General features: G+C 42.8%; 1 protein-coding gene across 2 annotated transcripts; it reads right to left on the bottom strand.

Annotated features, from left to right (window-relative positions):
* Nucleotides 1-647: 647 nt before the first annotated feature.
* Nucleotides 648-10,011, bottom strand: LOC107982343 (rab11 family-interacting protein 2-like). 2 transcript variants are annotated; one of them, XM_062970160.1, is made up of 5 exons: nt 9,779-10,011; nt 7,231-7,581; nt 4,173-4,383; nt 3,093-3,195; nt 648-897 (listed from the first exon to the last, which is right to left on the bottom strand). In XM_062970160.1, exons 1-5 carry the CDS (start codon nt 9,826-9,828, stop codon nt 722-724), a joined length of 891 nt encoding a protein of 296 aa, XP_062826230.1. In that variant the 5' UTR covers nt 9,829-10,011; the 3' UTR covers nt 648-721. The 2 variants fall into 2 exon arrangements, with proteins under 2 accessions (XP_062826230.1, XP_062826229.1); XM_062970159.1 differs by having other exon boundaries at nt 648-1,152; nt 9,779-9,903.
* Nucleotides 10,012-10,326: the final 315 nt, after the last annotated feature.

The raw sequence follows: 10,326 nt of genomic DNA, 5'->3' as shown, positions 1-10,326 counted from the left end.
CCCACTCTGACAGTCAGTCCCCCTTTCCACCTGATCCCTTCTATCCACCATCCACATGTGCACCAAAATAATTATAGTGACAGAACATCTGCCTCCCACAGCAGGGAAATCCCACAGAAGAGCTCCTGCCTCATAAGGCCAGCAGAAATGGGGGAGAACTGAGATGTCCTACATTGTTTTTTGAATATTTTTAAACTTTAAAAAAATACACACTTGAATACTGTATTTTTCTTATTTCTGTGGTTGGATTCAACCACGGATATGCTCAATCTGTGGTTGGTTGAATCTGTGGATGTAGAGGCATGGATACAGGGGGACCACTGTAACACCAAATTATCCAGTACTATACGTTCCCCCTTTTTCCTGTTTCTGTAAGTAGAATCCACCCATGCTCTCCTGGTAGACCTATTTGCATCAGTAGAACAAGGAAGAGCCAATCCCCCTCCTACTGCAGCTCCCTCAGCTCCCCCCAAGTAGGTTGAGTTGGGAAAAAGAAAAGCTGATCTCCTAGTGCAGTGTTGGATTAAAACCATAACGTTATCAGCCTGGATTCCATAATCCTGATCTAAACCCATCCTTCAAAGCCACAACTAAGCTTTGCTTAGTTCCAACCGCCTCCCTGCAAAAAACAGCTGTACACGTACATATCGTCTGAATATAATGCATTTATATAGTAAGCCTTCTTTTTCACAAAGGGAAACAGAAATGTAACACTCCAGCTTCAGGAACCAAGGCCAAAACACCTACGACAAAATTGGTAGCTCCTATGTAGCCTCATCCGGCATCTGTGGAGATGACCAGGCACAAAACTGGTTGTGGATGAGCTGGTGTTGGTTTGCTGGAGGCTCACAGTGGAAGGGTGGAGGGTCCGTGCCCGTGGAGGGAGGTGGCTGGGCCCTGCAACATGGAGGGGAGGGAGAGATGCTTGCCAAGCCTCCATGGAGATACCTGCTGCCTCCGGGTTTCTCTCCTCTTTCAGAGGCTTAGATTTTTTCATGGGGTGTGGGGAAAAAATACTGCTGAACTGTTCCAGGCTGCTTGGATGCTCTGACTGATTGGCATTCACAGCATCAGAGGGAAGTCCCTTGTAGTTACATGAGATCAACTTCTGCAGCTGAGTTTTGGAGGTAGGTTTCTTCCCAACAGAGATTGCTGTAGGGTGGGGCAGAGCCACAAGGGTTACACAGGTGTGGTTGCATAGACTCCAAATGCATCTTTCATTCAATCTTTTATTTGTGACTAGGGGAGTATATTTTACTGTCTGTTACACTACATAAGCCTTATACAAAGTGCAGGATATCAGATCTTGGATGTTTAAAAAGCAGCCCTGATCTCTGTGGAGGACCAAACCCAAAGAGTGCTCACCAATTGTTCCACTTTATCCTGGAAAGAAGTGACTGCTGGTGTGCCGTAGGGTTCGGTCCTGGGCCCAGTACTTTAACATCTTTATCAATTACTTGGAGCCCCTGGTGGCGTAGTGGGTTAAAGCCTTGTGATTTGAAGGTTGGGTTGCTGACCTGAAGGCTGCCAGGTTCGAATCCAACCCGGGGAGCATGCGGATGAGCTCCCTCTATCAGCTCCAGCTCCATGCGGGGACATGAGAGAAGCCTCCCACAAAGATGGTAAAAACATCAAAAGATCTGGGTGTCCCCTGGACAACGTTCTTGAAGACGGCCAATTCTCTCACACCAGAAGCAACTTGCATTTCTCAAGTCTCTCTGGCACGAAAAAAATATCAATGACTTGAATGAAGGTTTAGAGGGCATGCTTATCAAGTTTACAGATGACATCAGATTAGGAAAGATAGCTAATACTCCAGAGGGCAGGATCAGAATTTAAAATGACATTAACAGATTAGAGAGCTGGACCAAAACTAACAAAATGAATTTCAACAAGAACAAATGTAAAATATTACACTTGGGCAGAAAAAATGAAATGCAAAGTGATGCCTGGGTGATGCCTGGCTCAACAACAGTCCACATGAAAAAGATCTTGGAGTCTTTGTGAACAAGTTAAACATGAGCCAACAGTGTGATACAGCAGCTAAAAAGCCAATGGATTTTGGACTGCATCAAAAGGTGTAGACTGAGGGAATTCATGGTGCCCCTCTATTCTGCTTTGGTTAGACCTCACCTGGAATACTGTGTCCAATTCTGAGCACCACAGTTTAAAAGAGAGATTGACAGAAGGTGTCCAGAGGATGGCAACTAAAATGATCAAATGTCTGAAGACTGTGCCCTATGAGGAGTGCCATGCCCTATGAGGAGCTGGGGATGTTTAGCCTTCAGAAGATTGAGAGGATACATGATAGTCCTTCATAAATATGTCATAAGGAAGAGGAAGCAGGTTTGTTTTGCGCTGCCCTAGAAACTAGACCCCTCCTGGGCTTTAAACCACCTAAAAGCCCAAAATGTAGAGAAACAACCTCCTAAATGTTAAGATGTTTAAAAAAATGTAAAAATCCAGGAATGGAGCAGCACAGCAGGTGCTGCTCTTTGTCAAGAAATGGACATCTACTAATCTTTGGTTTTGCTTCCTAAAGTGAGAGTTATTTCACAAGTAATGAATGATAGGTAAAGGTAAAGGTTTTCCCCTGCCATTAAGTCTAGTTGTGTCTGACTCTGGGGATTGGTGTTCATCTCCATTTCTAAGTCGAAGAGCCAGCGTTGTCTGTGGACACCTCCAAGGTCATGTGGCCGGCATGACTGCATGGAGCGCCATCACCTTCCTGCCATTTTCAAACTGCTAGATTGGCAGAAGGTAGAGCTGACAGTGGGAGCTTACTCTGCTCCCCAGATTCGAACCACCGACCTTTAAGTCAGCAAGTTCGGCAACTCAGTGGTTTCACCCACTGTGTCACAGGGAGCTCCTATTCCCCAATCCTGTGCTAAAGGTTAATTACATGGAGTGGTTTCTACTTTGAGGGTAAGGATGGGAGTCAATCTTTGTCTCACTGCTATTAAACTAGCTGATACAGTCTGCGTGAATGCAGAGGGAGAGGGAAAATTTCAAGTCTCTCCAGTTAGACATGAGACCAGTCTAGTACCCTCCTGTAAAGCTTACAGTCTTTGTGCTGTCCCTAAATGAGTCACCTGCTACCATGTGCAAGGTGCTGCCAGATCTGTGTTCAGACTTCCCTGCCGAGGCCTCCAGCTCTGTGTTCACACTGGAGGATGATGAATCCTCATCGTTTGCCTGGATAGAAGAGAAACAGATGTGGTCAACAAATAGTCTTAGAGCCTAAGATGCTTCTATTGGATTATGAGTTCTTAGTGTGAATCACTGTTTCATCACAAACATGGGGACTCACAAGTAGATACTCTATAAAGCTGTTAATATTAGTAGTACATTGCCTAGACTGTGTCATTCCTAATATTCTGGGGTCCGTTAGAAAATTGTCTTATAATAGAAGCAAAGGATGAAGGGGATATAAACTGCTTTCCAAACTCCTGTTTGTAAAGATTGAGTATGGACATGCATTGTTCAGCAATCTGCTTTCCTCCATGCTATTGCATCTGAACACTGGAATTCTTGAGTAGACATAGCATTGAAATCCATATGTATTTGACTCATTTAAACCATTGAGGGTTTTTACAAGCAACATTAACAACACTTTCAGTCAGTTTTGAATGATGGAAATCAGAAGACAGCTATTCATAAATTGAATGTACAGCCAGCCCTCCACATTCAAGGGAGTCGGAGACACAAAACCCCAATTAAAATGAAAAACTGCAAAGAAATTGCTTTTTTTTAAACCTGAGATAACAGTTCTCTAGAAATTTCTAGGTTTTCCTGCACAAATCTGTGATCAACTTCTGTTGGAAGCTATCCACAGAATCATATTGAAGGACCAAATGATTTGTAGAGAAGTGTTATCTCTAGAAAGCTCTAGGTCTCCTGGCATGACTGGAGGAGGTTGATAATAGAGTCACAGTGAAGGACCTAGAATTTCCTAGGGATAACATTTTAATCAAATCTGTGAATAGTTATATCTGCAAAAGTCAAAACCTCAAAAGTGGAGAGATTACTATATATTCCAATGAATATAGGTTTTCTAATGAAATTATAAATAGAGGAAAAACCAAATGGATCTAAATGACCCCTTGGGGAAATTGACTTAGAAGTTGCCGAATACTCCTGGTGGGACAAAAAAAATTGCCCCCAACACATACCAGGCTGCTTGACTGAGATGGAGTTTCTTTGTACGCTTTATACCGTTTGTCCTTCTTGCTTCCCCAGAATCTGTTGAAGAGGGACCCGTGCCTATGAGAACTGATAGCAGTCTCACTAGCTGGTGAGGAGATTTGTAAGAATTGGATGTCAAGCTGCAGCTTTCCTCTTAACTTCTCCTTCTTTCCAGGCCGAGACTGTAGCACAAACCACCTGCAGAGATAATGCAGTGAGTGTCTGACTCATCCTTTTCTTTGATTTTCCTAACAGTATCATGCTATATTTCTAAATATTTGCAGGTGTATGGCAAAGCCAGAAAATCTGACTAATATATAAGCTGCGGCAGAAAAATATTGAAACTAGCAACCTTGTGTATGAACCAACAACACTACTACCTCCCCCTTTACATGGAAGTTAAGACTAACTCCTGCCACAAACCTCATGATGGAACAGAAGGCCAGTCAGAGGGACGTGTGTGTTGATCTTCCGAACTGTTTTGACAGGGGAGCTAGAATTCTGTCGCATGATCACAAGTAATGAAGCATGGATTTTTCAGGTATGGCTCAGAAGCCAAACACCAAAGTCCGGAGTGGCAAACCGTCTTGCTTCCAAGAAAGCAAGAACAAGCAAATTGAAAATCAAATCAATGTTCATTTGTTTGTTTTTTTGACTGTCGGGATCGTCCACAACACATTTGTGCCTCCAAGACAAAGTGTCAATCAAACTTTTTATTGGGAAGGCTCAAGAAAAGAATGGCACATGTGAGACAAGGCATTGCATGCATTTGGATGCTGCACCATGACAACAGTCCATGTTACATGGCAGTCTCTATCAGTGAATTTTTGGCAGAAAAAAAATCCTGTGGTTCCCTAGCCCCTCTGTTCACCGGATAGCAGTCTCTGTGAGTTTTTTTCCCCCAGCTCAAAAACCACCTGAAATCGCACAATTTTGGTACTTTTGATAATATTCAGAATAGCATAATCAATGGGCTGAAATGCATTGCAAGAGAAGCCTTCCAGCACTGATACAAATAATAGAAATAATGCCTCGGTTGCTGTGTAGCTGCCCAAAGGAAGTGCTTTGAAAGTGATAACCTTGAAAATCCATGGTTAAAAGAAAATCAGTCTCATTACTTTTCTGTCATACCTCAGTATTGCTCATCTACAATGTCCATAACCTCTGATAACTAGCTTTGTCAGCTAAAATTTATAGGAGTTTGTTTCAGCCTCTGATATCATAATGTTGGTGAATTTTCAAATTTCCATTTATGTAACCATACTGTGCTTAGAATTATTTTGTCATTCCCCAAGATTTCTGATTATATCTGCTAAGATTTTCAGCACTGAACTATCTCTTGGAGCTCACCAGTCACCTGCTTAGTTCGTATGCTTTCTGCTTTTTTGATAAATGGCTTAATGTGAGACATGTGCTTCTCTACTATATAGATGATGAAAATGATGTGCCTGGATCTTTGAGTCTGGAAAGCACTGCAACACGATAAGTCCAATAATAATAATAATAATAATAATAATAATAATAATAAGAAGAAGAAGAAGAAGAAGAAGAAGAAGAAGACGACGACGACGACCTGGCTCTGGCTCTGGCTCACAAATGGGACACTGAAGAAGGAGACAGAAGGCCTGATCCTTGCAGCCCAGGAGCAAGCCATCAGAACAAATGCAATTAAGGCCAAGATTGAAAAATCAGCTGATGACCCAAAATGCAGATTGTGCAAGGAAACCGACGAAACCATTGATCATATCCTCAGCTGCTGTAAGAAAATCGCACAGACAGACTACAAACAGAGGCCCAAATGATTCATTGGAACTTATGCCTCAAGTACCACCTGCCAGCAGTAAAGAACTGGTGGGATCACAAACCTGCAAAAGTATTGGAAAATGAGCACGCAAAGATACTATGGGACTTCCGAATCCAGACTGACAAAGTTCTGGAACACAACACACCAGACATCATAGTTGTGGAAAAGAAAAAGGTTTGGATCATTGATGTCGCCATCCCAGGTGACAGTCACATTGACGAAAAACAACAGGAAAAACTCAGCCGCTATCAGGACCTCAAGTTTGAACTTCAAAGACTCTGGCAGAAACCAGTACAGGTGGTCCCAGTGGTGATCGGCACATTGGGTGCCGTGCCAAAAGATCTCAGCTGGCATTTGGAAACAATAGACATTGACAAAATCACAATCTGCCAACTGCAAAAGGCCACCCTACTGGGATCTGCACACATCATCCGAAAATACATCACACAGTGATGTAGTTCGACTTGTAATTTTGGGAAGCGTTCGACTTGTGATTTTGTGATACGAAATCCAGCATATCTATTTTGTTTGCTGTGTCATAATAAAATAGTAATAATAATAATAATAATAATAATAATAATAATAATAACAACAACAACAACAACAACAACTTTATCCTTATATCCCGCCCCATCTCCCCGAAGGGACTCAAGGCAGCTCACATGGGGACCAAGCCCAGCAATACACAATATAATACAGTTTAGTGTTGAGATTGCAGCAGTGTGATAAAGCTTGAGCTGGAAAAGAATAGGATTAAGTTCTTGCTGGTTTAGTGATAGTTTTGCATGCCTGCATGGATAGCAAAACAAGAGAAGAAATGAATGAGGCTTGACATCTAAAAGGGAGGGGTTCATCTGCAAAGTCAGAAGATTAAAAAAGGCCTTCCACTTGGCTTTCACTAGGCCACTTACGCCTTTTCCTTTTGATACCTACCAGTTTTCTAGTCCCTGTCACAAAGTAGACATGTTTATCCATCCCTTAAAGGATTGCCATGTTTAAGGGAACAATTGCATTGATATTAGCCTTTTGTTTAGAAATGGTTTTCTTTTGTTAGATGATCTTACAATGTAAGCGTAATATTTCCGCTGTGGCCCTGGATTGTACAACAATGCACCTGTCTATTTACTGTTTTGCTGCTTGTGGCATGATCTACTTTACCAAAGCAAGGGAATCCCAGGGCCTTCACTTCTAAGATGCGTCCTCCCAAATGCCTTGCTATGGGGCTAGTTGCCTATGCTTACTCATTTTTCCTCTTCGTTTTATCCTGAAAGAGCTGGGCAAGAGGCAAGAAGACTCTGCCCAGGAACTGGTTGAAATGGTGCAAGGACTGGTGCATGACAGTGAGAACGAGGCCATGCTCTTCGGCATCATCCAGCACAGCAGGCAGCTGTAATAGACACTCCTCATGCCATTCGGGTTTTAGGGTGTGGTGTAACACAGAGGTTCGAAATTTTTGCTTCTCTAGCTGAATCACAACGTAGGGGTTGCTGGTGCCAGTGGTGCCCTTGGGGCGCAGGTTGCAGGCCCGCATGACGATCAGGCGCAGGTGGGTAGGGTGCCAGGCCTGCCTCTTCTCAGAGTCCTCTTCCGGCCTGCAAAGACAAGCAAATGGTAGTATTACTATTGTGTTGAGAAAAGGAGGGAGTGGCTGATGTCTAACATGTGATGGAAGCTGACAGCTGGACTAGTATTTTGTAGGAGAGGAGGAACAGCTATGTACGGACATAAATTGGCTGAAAGACCAACAGCTAGCATTTTCAATGCACTTTTAACATGTTTGTAACAAAACAAAGTCAAGGAGACCCAATGTGCATAAATGGTCACTATTTAACTTAAGTTCCAAAAGCCTATAGTAATGTTCAGGGCCATAGCCAGAAAAAAAATTCGGGGGGGGGGGGGGGTTGAAACTTTTTTTAGCGAATTATGGACAGTAGTTCCATAACGCAAAATAATTTAGAAATCAGGCTCCATCGATAAACTTCCATGGACACTCATGGGGATTTGGTAAACCAGTTAAAATTCATGAGTAAACCAGATTTTTTTTAAAACCTGAAAAATTTCCAGAAAGGGGTTGAACCCCTAACCCCGCTCCCCCCCCCCAACCTTGGCTACAGCCTTGGTAATATTAGCTCTTATTACAGCAAAGACACCACCTGTGTCTTCCTTCTTTCAAACTTCTCATTGCCCTGAAAAAGTAAATTAGCCTTAGACCATGAGCTAGTGTATGCCATCAGAAGAATAAAATATGCTTTCAGAGAAAACAAATGTTTCAACAGAAATTGAAACACTACTAAACAAAGCAAAAACTGATCTGGAGATTATACGCTAACAACTGGATATTCTTACCCCACTGTGTAAGACTGTCTGGAGATTTGGAGTTCTACATTAGGAATGGCACAGCTCTGTAGTTCATTATATGAGAAGTTGGGAACTTTTGATTCTGTGTTCAGTCAAAATATGGAAAATAGACTGAGTTCACTGAATGAACCAAAGCAGAATTCAAGCAAGATAGAAGTGGTATTACAACAAGAGGAACATTTTCAACATTTGTCAGTAGGATTGCTGTAACTCCCAGAAGCAGGCCCAATGATCAGCAGTTCTGTTGGATTCAATAACATACTGATATGAAATAAAAGTAGAGCCAGAAGTATATTTACCCAGTTCAAGAGCAGTTGCAGTGACTTCATTGAACTTCTAGTTTCAAGGAAACTGATGTTATGTTCTACCTTAGCTGGCTTTTAATGGCTTATATGTTAATTATTTAACTGATGATTCTTTACATTACATGTTTTAATGTGTAATGTATTGTTTTGTTTATTTTTAATTTTTACTTTGTTCTATACAGGCATTGAATGTTTGCTTGCCTCTATTATGTTGGAAGCTGCACTTAGTCCCCTAGGAGAGATAGGGCAGGCTATAAATAAAGTATTATTATTTGGTTGCTGTAAGTTTTCCGGGCTGTATGGCCATGTTCCAGAAGCATTCTCTACTGACATTTCCCCCACATTTATGGCAGGCATCAGTCAGGAGAGAATGCTTCTGGAACATGGCCATACAGCCCAGAAAACTCACAGCAGCCCAGTGATACTGGCCATGAAAGCCTTTGACAAAACAAAGTATTATTATTATTGTTATTATTAGTGTCATGTTGGATTTCGAAAGACCAGCATTCAGATTCCTAATCAACTAAGGGCGCATCAACATGGTGGAATCAATGTAGTTTGACACCACATTAATTGTCATGGCTCCAAGTTATGGACCCCTGAGGGTTGCAGTTTTACTAGCCCTTTAGCCTTCGCTCTCAAAGACTGCTGGTGCCTCACCAAACTACAACTCTCATGATACTAGAGCAGGCATGGGCAAACTTCGGCCCTCCGGGTGTTTTGAACTCCAACTTCCACAATTCTTAACAGCCTACCGGCTGTTAGGAATTGTGGGAGTTGAAGTCCAAAACACCTGGAGGGCCGAAGTTTGCCCATGCCTGTACTAGAGCACTGAGCCATGTCAGATAAAAGTGGTGTCAAACTTCTTGAATTCTGCAATGGTTCCCAACCTGGGATCTTTCAAGCCAACTTAGCCAACTGTCATGACTTCTGGGAGCTGAAGTCCAAAGCAGCTGTAGAACCAAAAGTTGGGAACCACGACTACGAGATTCAGCAAGCAGCCACTAAAATTATTGAAAGGGTAGCCCATTTTTGCTATCCAAAAGTCCTTGGAGGAAGAGGTGTTGTGGCTCTCCTTGAGGCAGGCTAGTAGGCAATACATCTTGGATTCCAGGCAGCTGTTTACCCGACTGCTGACACGGATCTCGTAACCCCCTGGTCAACCTTCCTCTCCATGCTACTCAACACCCAGACATCAATGGTATCCTTTCCAGAACGTGGTTGGTTCTTCGGGAGACAATCGTGTGGGCGGGGCCAGAAATAACCCCGCCCCCTTTGCCGAAGCCTCGTTTCTTGCTGGCCAGCCAGTACGGAGCGGCGGTGTCATTGGTTCTTCCCCCGACGATCAAGGGAGGGCAAACGCAGTTCCAATTCTGACCGTGGGAATGTTAGTCTTTGCGTCCATAACACTAACTCACGCAAACCATGTGCTTGCATGACTTTTCAAGAGGAAAGGACATTCACCCTTGAAAGGCTTATCATGGGGAAAAGGGGTCTCCACTGGTGCTTTATCGCCAATCCTTGTTTCCATAACAAGCCAAGTTTTTCAAAGTCCAAATATCCTAAGGAGAGAAAATGAGGTGAAATCTGAACAGACAGCAAAAGGGTGAATTTCTCTTCTGAGGGGTAGATTTCTCTCAGGGCCCTTCCACACAGCCATACAACCCAGAATAT

The sequence above is a fragment of the Anolis carolinensis genome, chromosome 2 (genome assembly GCF_035594765.1).
Source record: "Anolis carolinensis isolate JA03-04 chromosome 2, rAnoCar3.1.pri, whole genome shotgun sequence".
Classification (NCBI taxonomy): Eukaryota; Metazoa; Chordata; class Lepidosauria; order Squamata; family Dactyloidae; genus Anolis; species Anolis carolinensis.
Note: the sequence above shows the minus strand (reverse complement) of the source record. Positions and strands in the feature narration are given on the sequence as shown.